At 38.5% G+C, this 14,643-nt stretch overlaps 1 protein-coding gene across 1 annotated transcript in view; it reads left to right on the top strand.

Moving 5' to 3' along the window:
• Positions 1–8,719, top strand: part of RAB11FIP2 (RAB11 family interacting protein 2) — a 37,811-nt gene extending 29,092 nt beyond the window's left edge. The window contains exons 4-5 of the mRNA XM_032312398.1: positions 1,941–1,986; positions 8,031–8,719. Of these exons, the coding sequence (XP_032168289.1) occupies positions 1,941–1,986; positions 8,031–8,258 (274 nt within the window). The 3' untranslated portion in view covers positions 8,259–8,719. The remainder of the gene's footprint in view (positions 1–1,940; positions 1,987–8,030) is intronic.
• Positions 8,720–14,643: the final 5,924 nt, after the last annotated feature.

Here is a 14,643-nt window from a genome sequence, read left to right as displayed (position 1 = left end):
GTAAAATCTGTGTCCTCCATGTCTGTTTTTGGAAAAAAAAACTTTATTACAATAAATATAATGCAGGCAGTTCCGTTTCTCAGTTCAGTGCTTTCTTCCTGAGACACAGGATGACATTTGTACAGTCATAATACTGCTCGTGATATTCATAAAGTCATCGTTGTTGTCAACCGTAACACTGTGGGGTATGCTACCGGACGGAACTGTCTAAGTAGCATTTATGAAAGATTGAAATTGTCAAAAACTCGCCCGCTTCTCTAAGGGATCAGATCCGAGAACCCCATCTTTTGCATCAAGAGCCCTCAGGGCTGCTGCTTCCGCACAGCCTTGTGTTCTGGTCTCTTCCGTGTCCTTCAGTGGCCCTGCTGTCTTGCGCCCCAGGCCACACGTCTGTCTTCAGAGCACGCGCGCTTGCTCTCTCTCTCTCTGGCAAACCTGTGTAATCTTAAATCCAACTTTTTCCTTGACTTTGGCCTTTCTTTGACTTAGCCCTCCAAGACTAACCTGATGTTGACTGCCTTGGACTCCAGATCGGGGAGGACGGGAACCCCATGTGTTAACAGCCACTCCCGCGGCTCTCCAGGCCTGTGTGTGCCATATGATCATGGCTTTTGGATTTTATTTTTGTTAATTTCTTTTAAGCCACTCTTTGGTCACCCTCTTGAGGGTTTTGCTGGTCCACTGACACTAGTCTGAAACCATCCAGAACACCATAAAGACTGTGGATGAGAAAGTGGATCAGCTGCATTAGCCTGTTGCTGCGGTGTTCATTTGTGGGTAATTAAAATATGTTTTAATCTTCTCCACCATGTCACCCAGCTCTACTGAAGTACTCAAATTTATCCCCAGGAGTTCTGCTAGAAAAGGTCAGTCATCAGTTGGGGAAGCTCATACTAGGAATCTTAGTCACACAAATGAAATGTTGGACGTGTGAGGCGTTCTCTCAATCCAGAAACACAAGTGTGCCCCATGGGTTTATAGCTTGGGACATGTGCCTGTAGGAATAGAGTTTGTCCAGATGTTATAGCCAGTGTTCAGACTTTCCATGTGTACCACCAGAAGTTGTAGGAGTGAATTTCTTCAGAGGATCCCAATTATTTGGCTGATAAAACACAGATAATGAAAAAAAATGTCTATTTTACAGTTAAGTATTTTTGGAGGGAGGAGGGGGATAAAAAGGTTCCTAAGACAGTAAGGCTTTGTAGAGGCTCTAATGTCCAATACTCTTAAGTGCTGGGTAAAAGTTAAACTTGAATAGCAACGATGAAATATTTACTCATCAGATGGCTTTGAAGTTTAGCCTCTTTTTGGTTGCAGTCCCTTCCTAATGGACACGTTTCAAAGAAGAAAGTGATTACAGCATTCAGCTGTGATGTTCTCTTAAACTCTCCACCTGGAAGAAATCCATCTTGTTTTGGTCCATTTGGATATTGAAATTTTGAAGATCACTTACTTAGAAATCACGTTAATGACAGAAATAGTTCTTACAACTCTGAACTCATTCTCATTGTTAGGATAATGTTTAAAAGTTAATATTTCTAATGCCTATATAATTTTTTTTAAAGATAGCTTTAACTCTGGCATTCTGCAGTCTTTCCAACTAAAATTTATTGAATTCTCCACAGTTTATATCAGAAGATCCTCAGGTGAGTGTGTGTGTATAAAGTGAATAGTAAGTGATAAAATCACTCAAGTTTAAAGATTTTTAGAAACTACAGTTCTGATAATAACTGAAGGGTTTTCCTTTAAGGTTTAAAATTGTAGGTGCTTTACAATGTTGAGTAAATATTGCTTTTCTCCTGCATCCTGGGTTAAGTTTCATTTATCCACGTCATTGAGGATGTTGCAGTGTTGGTTAGAAAGGTTCTGTTTTATGTTCCCTCAACCACGTGGACTGTGCAATACACTTTTAACATTTGTGTTTGTCTTTTGTTCCTTAGTTTTCATATGAATCCGACAAGTAATGAGGAGCTCAGGAAAATCCCGGTAAGTTATAGAGGGGTTACTGCATTACGGGAAAAGAAGCCACAAGCCTGCCTTCTGTCTGGTACACATTTTTAAAAAGACCTTCATCCCGAATCCCCCAGTTACCTTTGGGTTATAGTTTAATGTGGCGATCTGGAGAGAAAGAAGAAAAGCAAAATTACAGCTTTGTCTTTAATATATGATTAGGGTGTGACTTTATGATCTGTAGAAATTCAAGCAAATATGATCGTTCTCATTGAAGCCAATTTAGAATCCACATATTTTGTTTACAGATTGTTTTAAAATGGATGTGAAAGCTGTATGTCAAGGTCAACATTATAGTTAGGAAATAAGAGCATGTGGAGAAAATGAACAAGTTTTTGTTGTTTTTGTGGCAAAATCAAAGAAAGAATAAAACTGCCTTATTAAACAATAAGGAAAGCATCCTGGCAAGAGGTCTAGTTAACTGGGAGAGGCTTTGAAGGGACCTTTAGGACACTTACTTTCTTAGTCCAAACAAAACCAAAATATATTTATATTTTATTTTATTTATTTATTTGACAGAGAGAGATCACAAGTAGGCAGAGAGGCAGGCAGAGAGAGAGGGGGAAGCAGGCTCCCTGCTGAGTGGAGAGCCCGATACGGGGCTCTATCCCAGGACCCCGAGATCATGACCTGAGCCAAAGGCAGAGGCTTTAACCCACTGAGCCACCCAGGCGCCCCCAAAACCAAAATATAATATATTAACAGGCTTGGAAGTGACCAGCCGGATTAACTCACAGATTTTGCAAGGACCGTTCAGATATCTTAACTTCATTTTGTTATTATTTGAAGTCCAGATTTGACTCTCTGTTCCGAGTTCCACTGCATCTTCAGTCAATTAATTCTAAATGCATCAGACCTAGAGAGTAAGTTACTTTACAAAAATATGGGCACATGTTCTTTGTAGAAAACTGAATTCTCACTGAGTAACAGAAATAGAGTCTTTATTCCAAAAGGCTGGTGGTTGCTGTTTGAACCATCTGTCCTTAATGTGTGTGATCCAGATGTATAATAAGAATTTTTTAAAGCAATAACATATCACAATTTTCTGTGATGTGATACGCCTAGAAGACAGTGTGGCTTGGTGTATAAACCATTCTAAATGTAGTCATTTGTACTTAGAATTGTAGAAAACATTGTAGAAACCGAGGACTTTGTACTGCGTTTTTGCTGTTTTATGCAAATGATTTATAAGTTTTGATGTTTCATAAATACTCAAGTCTTTAGAATATGGCAGTCTGGTGAGAAATGTCAGAATATATGAAGCCAGCCTTTGATCAGATAGTAAAATGAATTCTATCAGGCAGTTACTTAATCTCAAACAAAATGCAACATCAAAAAATCGATCGAATGTGCAGCTATTGTTTATTAAGTAACCTTAATTACAATTTCTCTGTGCTTGTAAATGTACTTTTCCCAATCTTGTAATTTATTGCTGTAAAAGCATCCTTAGAATTCTTTAAAGAAATAAAATGTGAAAATTGTTTTAGTTAAAGGATTTAAAGGTGATAAAAGAATCCTTGATGTGTGATTATTTTTCTCCAGAATACTAACTATTCTAAATGACAGTGAAAGGATTACTAGGTGTTGTTAATTTACTGCAGGATACAATTAAGAGGAGCCAGCTCATCCTTCTAGCGAGCGTTCTTGAGGGAAAGTATTTGAACGATTTTTGTGTTGAAGATTATAAGATGTTTGAAGTAATTTACATTAAGTTCTCTGATAATAGCCATCCACCAAGTTATTTTTTCCCCCTTCTGGACGTAGTATTTTGTAATTAAGTTTGTATGTCTTCCATGCTGTTGCCAACACCTGTCTGTGAAAGCGCAGTGTTTAAACAGGACCAGTAGCCAGTTGAAAGGGCAGTGCGAGCTCTTTAAGGCCTAATTAAGAACTGAAAGGGAGATGAAGGCAGTAGGACAAAAGATGTGAAAGTAGCTGAGATGATATTCCCAGAGCAAAGTTCCTCATTAGAACAATAATGAGATGATCAGAGAATGCCAAGCCTTCCTCTTATCTCTCTCTCTCTCCTCGAGCTGCCTTGGATGTCAGTTAGTGCCCCACCAATATTTGGTTACCAGGACAACCTTTCTTTAAATCTTCAGTTATTTTGAGTCCTGATAATTTGCTTTTGTTGAAATTTAAATATTGCAAAAAATATACATTTCCTAGTTTAAAAGGCGAGGCTCTCTGTGAAGTAAAAATAGATCACTAGGAATTCTCCAAAGTCTTTTGTACAAGTCTGCTATTTAAAATTCCGATCGGGAAACTTCGTGTAATAATTCTGCTATCTCTCACCCACTCCCTATTTGCTGATATCTGCATATGGAAATTTTGAACAGAGGTTGGGTGGGAATGACAAAAGGATTGGTTGTGAAAGGGGAAGAGAGAAGACAAATTTACATTAAATTGCAATATAAGAAGACATCTTAAGAACACATGTGCTATCTGTGTGGAGCCCTGGGAGTAAATATTAAGTAGTCCGGAGTCCCACTGTGGGTTACGCGAGTCTCTACCAGTTTGGAGGTTTCTCAATTTTAGAAGTTTTTCCAAGGACAGTATTAGACTATCCTTTGGAAAAACAACCAATTTTTGTATTTGCCTGAGAGTTTTCCTTTTCAAGCAAAATAATTTTTGTGACCAGAAAATTATTTAATATCCTATTATATTGATTAATATTAATCCTTATTATTTTGGGGGGAACTATGTCAACACCAAAAGGAGACACAGATCTATACACCTGTATTGAGTATATCAGTCAGTTTGAGAATCTTATGCCTGAAATTAGAAGGGTTAAATGCTTTTCAAATATGGGATAAAACCTGAAACTAAGCACAAAACTGTTTTTAATTATTTTATATTCTTTTCCAGAATATAGTTTATAGTACATGCATTTCTAAGATGTTTTCCTGCCTAGAAACTTGATGCAGAAATTTGGGGGAAAATTTTCATATAAAAGGATAAATGGAAAATATATTGAAAAGGTCAGAAATGTATTTCCAGGAATCTGACTGTACATAAGTATTAGATGGTCATGGTGGCAGGGGGATAAGCCAAATAAAAGAATGGCTTTTCTACTCTAGATTATGACTTTAAAGCATTGAACAGTATCTTGGGATGATGATTAATTATTTTGAGAGATTAAATTGTTAGATTGATTCATATCATGGCATTAATGTAAAACTATGTATGTCAGAATAAGATTTTTTCAACATGTCTTTCATCATTGTCTTTAGAGAACTGTTTAAAAAAAACTTTTAATCACATTATCTGGTAGGCTGATGTGGTTAAATATAACAATATAAATGATTTTCTAACTGAATATCATCACTTAATTAGTTTGGAGAAATTAGTTCATATATGTATAATTTGATTAAGATTAGAGAGATGCTGTTATTTTGTTAAACCAAGAAAACATAAAACAGTCAGCTAGTCAGTAATGAAACCCATTTAGTCGATTTCATTAACCCATGCAATTCGCACAAGAACACGTGTTTTTAAGTATATGTTTTATTAGATAAATGAGATCACATTAGTTGGATGTTATTACTTTTCTAAAATGCAGTTCAAAAAACAAATTACTTTATAGACTAGGAAATTTTAGAGTTGAAAGGAACCGTGGGGAACATCTCATTTAAGTGAGGCCTAGGCCGGTATCACTCTCAAATCTAGGCAGAATTACTTGGGTTACAGTAAGAAAGTTAGCTTATTTTTAATACATTTAAAAAATATACTTAAACCTCAATACTGTATCTTATGTTTTCTATAGAAATTTGCTTAATATAATAAATGTTTAGTAAGAGTGTGGTTAGGAAATTGTAAGGTTGAAATGTCTAAACTGTTCATGACCAATTAAAAAAATTAGTAAATACATGAGAGTGTGTGTGTGTGGGGGGGTCGTGCGTATACTCTAATTATTACAAAAGATTGAGAGAGAGAAGAAAAGTAAACCAACACTTGTCTCCAGAGTTGTGATAAAGCAGTATTTTTAAATGGCTTTTAGGGACAAAGGTAATATAGCTGCTAAAGTTTTATCTGTCCCCAGTTTCTTATGCTAAAGTAAGTTGTTTAAATACAGTCTTACAGAACCGAAGCTCACTTCCCGCTGGCATCCCCTCTGTTCACTCTGTTCATCTAGCGGAGGCTCACTGTCTTTTCACTTTTTCACTTGTCTTGAACATTTCAGCTGCTTTACACGGAATCTCAGCCCCTCCAAATGAGCCTCCCCACTGCCGCCATTTTAATTTTCCTAGAACGTCACTTCAGTCGTATCCTGCCCCTGTTTAGAAACCTTCAGTGGCCTCCCGTTTTCCCTTGCAAGAATCCAGCATCCTTGACAGTCTGTCGGAACCTCCCATCTCAGCCTCGCCGTGCTCTGCCCTGAACCCTGGTTTCCGGCGCCCGTCCTCCCCGATCACCTGCTGTCCAGCCCCTGTGCCTTCAACCCGGTTTCCTCCTTTAAACAAGCAGAGCCCACTGCTTGCCTGTTACCATTTCTGCTTGGCCGAGTCTCTGAAGGCCTGGCATGAGCTCTCTCTTCCCTATGAAATGCGACAGATTCCATGAGGTTGGAGCAGTTTTCCATCCTGAATTTTTCCCTTTTTGCTTGAGAAGGAAGTGACTCTGGGAACAGAAGCATCCAACTGCCACCTGCTCTTCAGGTGTTTCTCTGGATGGCAGAGTTGGGGTGTCTGGAGGGGGAGAGGCTAAAAGTTACACTTTCGCTTTCCTCATGAGTGCGAGACATATATCAAATTTAAGTAGATCCTGAAAATGAGTCAAGACAAATTTAATCCAATGAAATCAAAAAAGGGAGAAAAGCCTTTTCGCATTTACCTTCCAGTCGCTGCTGTCCATCCTCCGCGGCATAGATCAGAAGCAGGTAGTCCTCGGAGCAAGGCCTGTTTCCTCAGTGTTAGCTTGTTTTTCTTAAAGCTGAATGGAAATGTTTTGAAAGAAAGTGATAAAAACTATTTCTAAGCTGTTGAGTTTTAAGGCTAGAACTATGAATAAAAAAGCATAAAGGTTGCTGCTTTATATTTGGGTGTTTATATGACGAGAAATCTAAATCCTAGACGCTGTAGATGATGTTCCAGTACTGTTTTGATGAAATTTCTGACAAATATATTTCTTTTACTATTTGAGTGCCTTGTAGTAAAAATGAATTAAATCAGCGTCTTTTTCTGTTTGTTTATATTATTTTTGTATAAAAAGGAATACCGATAGAATAAGGTTAGCAAAATAAATGAGTGAGTGAAATGCAGGGACACAGATACACTGATCCTCAGTGTTCCTTCACATGATTGTAGCTGAATTCTGAGTTTCCCGATAACCAAGGCAAAAAGGGAAATAAGTTATGTGGGGATTAGCACTAGGAGGAGGAAATAGACTGGTTCCTCAGGGGGAAAAAGCTCTGTTTGCCTCTAAATTAAAACAGAAGTTACCCCCATGGGGCTTCTTCCAAGGCTGCTCATTGATTTAATGCTGGAGGCCTTGAACAGTTCGTAGCAAAGCGGAGAAGCACACTTGATACTGCTGCTGCTTGAAGCCCTCTTCAATAAAAAGCCGAAGTCATAACATTAAACCACAGTTTGTTGGAAGCGATTCCAAGAGGACAAAGCCATTGTCCAAAGGAATAGTTTCCAGTAGCTTCTTAAGAGTTTTTCCAAGTAAACTCTTAGAGATCTTTAGTTTAAATTTATTTTAGTTATATCTGGTATAGAACATTTTATCTCTTAATCCTAAATTATATGGTCAGTTCCATATATTAGGACATTGTCCACAGTGTTTTAAAAAAAAAAAATGATTCTAGCAGGATTTAGAATTACAGTCAATGGTTTGGTGCATCTGCCCTACTTCTTGCCTCAGGACTCAGTAGCTGCAGTATGAACCGTCGCATTGGTTCTAACCACAGACACAGAAAAAACTTGGTCAGGGTTTGAAAAATCAAAAGTTGTTCAAAATAATTCTGAATTTGTCCCCCACGTTCTGTCTCCTAAAGTGACCCATCTTTTCTGTTCCAGGACAGCAATCCTTTTGATGCCACGGCAGGGTATCGTGGTCTGACCTACGAGGAGGTCCTCCAGGAGCTAGTGAAGCACAAAGAGCTCCTTCGGAGGAAAGACACCCACATCCGGGAACTCGAGGACTACATCGACAACCTCCTCGTGAGGGTCATGGAGGAGACCCCCAGTATTCTCAGAGTGCCGTACGAACCGTCCCGGAAAGCTGGCAAATTCGCCAACAGTTAATCAGCCAGGAGTACTGCATTTGTGATTGGGGCAAAAAGGAAAGAAGAAAGAGAAAAAGAAGAAAATCTTGGTACTGCAAGAAACTACATTATCAGGCTTCATTATATACTCGACTCCGTTGCGAAAAATTCCTTTACCTGTAAATATTAGCAGGGACCATCAAGAGTGACCTTTGAAGTGAGCTAAATAATTTAAACATTTAAAGTGAAAATGGGCCAGATTCTCAATGAATAAGCAGTTCCTTAGGATTTTCACTGAGGTGCCGGCTCCGGCCTCCTAACCTGCCGTAGGCCTAGGGATCACTTCAGAAGTACACGACTTCTTACTCCTCAGGACTAGAGCTCACAAAGCAGAATCGATGCTGGGGCTGGTTTCTTAGAAGTCAGTTTCTAGACTGACTTAGCTGCAGGAATACTGCTTATTATAAACACTAAAAAAAGTTCGCATTTTATATGCATATATATGTACATGAATATATGTTCATATATCTTTGTATATAAAATACATGCATATACCTCACATATACATGTGTTTTTAGAAAATTTAAAAACAGCTGATTGCCTCTAAAATTAGGATACCAGTTTCTTAATTTGGAAATCCGTGTGTGCTCTATCAATGCAAAAACAAGCCATCATTGCTACTAGTACAGTTCGTTGTAGGGAAGCTGCTTCAGATCACTCTTGACTTTGCAAATCTTGGTTTCACAGTGAGAGCCGCTCCTATATATTATTCCAGCATCAGATGTTTGCTCTTTTTCTAAAAAGAATGATTCCAAGGTTTTTTGGTTTTCTTTTTTTAGGCATGACATATTTAAGGAAAATTGACTAGCATCACAATAGTACAAATTTCTTAAGTTGATCTTTTAACATTTGTGTTCCGTTCAGTAGAAGGGGAGCTAATGTAGTCTGTTCTCTTGAGATTCTGAATGCCTTGAAGGACATTATTAGGAAGTTAGATCTGAAAAGAATTCGGGGGTGGGGGGGAGTAGGGGATCGTCTGATGCTGATAACCCAGAGCAATGGGCAAATTCTAGGAATGAAGAATTCGGTGTGGTTTCAGGTTACGTAAATAATAGAACAGATGGTTGCATTTGGGTCTTGAACCAAAATAAGAGTCACTAAAGGAGGAGTGAGTTGTTGGAACTGCCCTTCGCTAGCATGGCACCGTACACACTGTTCTACATGGACCCTTAAGAATTGGTTTATTGCAAAATTCCGTGTCAGCTCTTTTAAGTCTCTCCCCCAAAATATCGATTACTTCCGTGAATTATCTTCATAGATTTGTGCAAAATAAGCCTGAAATGTGAAGTGGAAAACAATGGTATGAAAATATTACTAGTCATCTGGTTATTTTTTCCCTTAAAAATCTGAAATACGTTTTCTAGAAACACTGAATCTGTATTTCTGGTTTTAAAAGAAAAAAACTTCATCTGTATGTGGAGACCTGTATTCTCCAGGCTTTTAATGAACTGCACTGTTGTCGAATATTTCTCTCCGCAAAGACTTTATTGAAAATTCGGTACAAAGCAGATAGAATAGTTTTGCTCATTTTAATTTTCTGAGTCAGATATCTTGGCCAAGTATATATATTCGTGAGCTAAAATTGCTCATTTGTATTTTCTGAGTTTCCTTAGTTTTCCTATGGGAACATACATTTTGAAATTCTAGGAAGTTTTCCTAAACACAAAAAAATTAAATAATTTTTTTAAATGGAGAAATGGAGAAGGAAAAGTAGCTTTTACCAACTTTTTTTTTTCCACTTCTGAATTTCTGTACTAAACCTCAAAATCTGGTTTAGAATTCTATTTTCTCCTTGAGGTCTTAGTATTTATTATTTTTTAACACAGTGCCATTTTTAGTTAGCGTTTTATTCAATATTACGAAATTTTTAGCATTTTTTTCTGTTAGTATAACTGAACCTCTTCTTACACTTTTTAAAATACTAAAATCCATGTGTTTTCAGTATTATGCCAGATTATCTGCAGATATTTTAATATGCTTTGGCCAAATTTATTCTTTATAAAATGAACCAAGATGCCAGTTTTGTATTGGGGATTTGTTTTATGTAAATAGAATTCGTTAAAAAGTATTGTTCAAATACCACTATTCTTTTTGTGAGGAAGTTCATTTCTAAGGAGAGGTTCTCTGCCAGGTTGGAAGTGTTGAGGATTAAATTTACCAGACGTGAATAATCTGGTTATAACCGAATCAATGTTTTTATCTTTCAACCTGACACAAGAATTGTGCTGAAAATGAATCCGCACTTGTCACTGCCTGAAAATGTGCTGTCCCAATGTTTATGAACTTCCGCTCATGACCTGGAGTCAGACTTATTATGTGTTTTCATAATTTGGTCAATATGAAACACTAAAAAAAGTAAAAATGAATTCCCAAGCAAACATGTCAGTGTTTCCTGTGTTTGGGCAGAAGAGCAAACAGAGTAGTTTTAGTTTCTAGTATTGTGGAGAAAAAAAGCCAAGAAGTTCACCTTCAGTTAATTTCTCCAAAATGTAACTTTTAAGTATTCTAATGGTATATTTTGTTAGTAGTTTAGACATAGAAATAAAAGATACGCACTCGTTAAATAATGCACAGCACAGTAGACTTACAGACAGATTTTGCTTTTAGGCGTAAACAATGCATGCTGAAGAATATTCCCACCATAAGAGAATTTCTTTTTAAATCACAGAACCGATGTTTGTCCTAAACCTATCTTGAGCTAACGTATTTCTGTTACTGACTGAAGTATTTCTGCTGTTCTTTTCAAAGCAGTATTGTTTTCCAACCGATTCCCCTACCAGTTCTAAATTTGGCTTTGACAGTATTGAACCTCCTGTCTTCCCACTTAGGCTTCAAACTGCATTTACCGAATCCCAGGGTTATAGCTTAGAATTGTACATAAAGTAACATGTCACCCATTCATGAAAAACGTTCAAGTATTGCTTTTTGCTACTACATTGTGCATAGAACCTCGTTTTGCCACCCCCCCCCCGTGAACGTAGTAGTATCCAGAGATTATGCATAACTACATCCATTGCTTTTGGCAGTAAATGAAGATTTTGTTGTAATTTTCCAGCTGTGAAAATGTTGCCTTGTATTTAAAAGGATTTCATGAATGGAAACCTAAGTAAAACTCAGCTCATTAGTGACAGACTTGCTTTCCTCCATCCTACCTTGACCTACTTCTCCATCCTCGGGCCCCCTCCGCCCCATTCCTTCCACCCCCATAAGGGTGCTTATTCTTTAGCAAGGAGAATCTTAAAAAGCTGCTGTCTTTAATGTATCTAGTAATTGTTACACTAGAGCTTTTATTTTCCCCTGTAGCTTTTTAGGAGAAGCAACCTACTTTGGATTTGTAATTCAAGCTGAAACTTTTTGATGTCCATGTACTCATATGTCTTATAGATATGGTGGGTGTCTGTGTGTGTGTGTGTGTGTGTGTGTGTGTGTGTGTAAGTGAAGTATAAAGCATGTTCATTCACTCGAGCTCTTTGAAGTAAGAGGTAAAGGACCACAGTGCCGCTGGTTCACAGAGATGTAAGGGTCTGTCAGCACCATCGAAAGCCCCCATTTTCACAGATTTATAACTTTAATAATCCAGATGCAATCATTGGAAGTATTTAATATGCAATAGGTAGCACCTTAACTAATTAATCTGCATATGAAGGGTTTTCTGATGTATTTAATAAGAAGTGTAGAAGCTTTCAAGCATTAAACTAGAGTTGACGTTTTATTTCATTTATTTTCTGTGTTGAAAATTTCCACTCTTACAATGGAATTGAGGTCCGTAAAAAACGATACGTTGGACCTATTAATCTTTGAATCTTCCAGGCGGTTTGTATTTTGAGGTACAAAAAAAAAAAAAAATGCTGCAGATCTAGAAATGTATATATTTAGCAGGTACTTGAAAGACACAAGCATTATTTATAACTGAAGAGTATTACATCCTATTAAGTAAAATGCTCTGGTAACTTGTATACATTTTTACAGGTACAAACCCAAAAGTCTGTAAGCATTGCATAATGTGACAGTTGTATAATTTATGTAATCTGATGCATGAATCAGAATTTTTATATAATATATAATTATCAATTTATTATAGTTGATTAAAGTGTTTAATCTTAATTCAGTTGTCGTACGTTCTTAACGCAGAGAAGACTGTACGACGCACACATTCGTACATGAGTCCTGCTTATCTTTGAACAATACGTAGGATGCCTCTTGGTTGGTGTATCACAGCAAACGTATTGTAAGACCTACAAACTCAATTCACTGTGAAAGTAGTTCTGAAAAGTCAGAGAGTGGTTTCCAAGCACCCGAGACTGGACATTCTTCGACAGGTGTGGATGCCTTCCTTCAGAGGGCTGGAGCTCGTGGTTTGGGTAGAAAATGACATTTGAGTATTTCGATGGAGGCTAAGGCCGAACCCGAATGCTTCCTATTTATGCACTATTTCCTTTATTCCTTTATTCCTCGCAGTCAGGACCATTTAGGGGTTCAGAGGAAATGTAAGACAACGAATGAACAATCGATTGGTGAAACTCAAGAATCAAGTTGACAAACCCACAGCATTTGTCACCACTTCTCATCGTCCATTTTACTCAGAAGTGACTCGTCAACACCCCTCCACCCTCCCAGCTCAGCAGTGCAGGGCTGCACCTGTCCGTCCCATGTTAGCTGCGGGAGGCAGGCACGCAACGGGGCCAGGACAGCGGCGGTGTGGCTGGGCGCGGATGGCAGTGTCTCGGGCTGCAGTGTTACCGCAGACTGGAAGACGCGATCCGGATGCAATAGGTTTTTGGACACAAATACACATTTGGAGCAAGGGCTTTCTCGGCAGGCTAGAAAGACTTCCTGTTTTTAACTGCTCTCCGTTTTGGGGGGCCCATTTAACACACCCCTGTACTTCCCCCGGTGTATCTCTAGATTGTTCCCCTTTCTGCCTCTCCCCAGGTTTGTAATTCCTTAGTCTACTGAGACAGAGATATTTTGGGTAATTTGAGAATAGGGACATATTAAAGTGGCCATTTCCCCTGTAGGATTTGTTGTAATGCAATGCCTGTCTCAGAAATGTCACTTTTTCAAGGTAATGGCCTTGTAACCTGGATGCCTAGCATTCTGCAATATTTTTCCCCAAATAATTTTACATGGTAACGCAAATGTCATGCTTTCAAATTTTTACTTGGAAGCAACTTTTTTTTTAAGATTTTATTTATTTATTTGACAGAGATCACAAGTAGTCAGAGAAGCAGGCAGAGAGAGAAGAGGAAGCAGGCTCCCTTCTGAGTAAGGAGCCCAATTCAGGGCTCAATGCCAGGATCCTGGGATCATGACCTGAGCCAAAGGCAGAGGCTTTAACCCACTGAGCCACCCAGGTGCCCCTAGAAGCAACATTTTTAGAAACATTTGTAATTACATGAACTAGAAAGTCTTGATTCTATTCTTTTACTCTTCACACCCTAAAATTCGTTTGATGTTCAATGGTTTCATCATTTTGTAGGCATACCCAAAAAGCCAGAATTGATGCTGGGAAACACAGAATCAAATTTCTCTATCAGAGGTTTTCAGGGATAATGTGTTGTGGCCAAATGGGAGCTGTGGTCCAGTTTGTTACTAACATTAGTACCAAAGTTTGCAAACGAGTTTTTTTTTTTCTAACGAATTAGAACAGAATCAAGATTTCACCATTAGAGCGTTACTTGCATCCTGTTAGGCTCTGGCAAGGGACAGGGGCATGCAGGAGACCAAGTCTACAGGTCCTTTGCAGTCCCCAGCCAACCTCCTTATTTGTGCGACAGCCTTAGTGCAGGGATTGCAAACTCCAGAGTCAACAGAGCCAGGTAAGTACGATGGACAACCAGGCAGGCCAGGTGTAGCAGAGTAGGACTTAATGGGGCGGGGCGGGGGGTGTGCAATCTGGAGAGGGGACAGCAGCTGTTCAGCTCAGGCTCATGTGGCCGCATGGAAATGAAGATAAGTCCAGGGTTGCTAAACCTGATCTTCCTAGAGAGAATGAAAATACAGATTTCTATATGAAATATGATTTCCAAGTGTTGGCAATTAATTCACTTTTTTAAAACAAAACCAAGGGCTGCCAGTGTGCGACATCTTGAGTCACTATTTTTAATTTACCATCTAGCCATCGTCAGAGCAGTTCAGACTATGGATGTTTTAGTTCCCCCACAAATGAATCCCAGTTTAATCATAAACTGTGTTGGCCAAGGGGTGTGTGGGCTATGTGTGGGATGTAAGAGTCCCAGCTCAGGACCCTGGCAGGGGTTGAGAAGGAATCAATGGGTATGAAGTTTCCCTTCTGCTAGATGACTACATTCTAGAGCTCTGCTGTACAAACTAGTGTCTGTAGCTAACAGCACTACTTTGTACAC

Source organism: Mustela erminea, chromosome 14, assembly GCF_009829155.1.
Source record: "Mustela erminea isolate mMusErm1 chromosome 14, mMusErm1.Pri, whole genome shotgun sequence".
NCBI lineage: Eukaryota > Metazoa > Chordata > Mammalia > Carnivora > Mustelidae > Mustela > Mustela erminea.
Note: the sequence above shows the minus strand (reverse complement) of the source record. Positions and strands in the feature narration are given on the sequence as shown.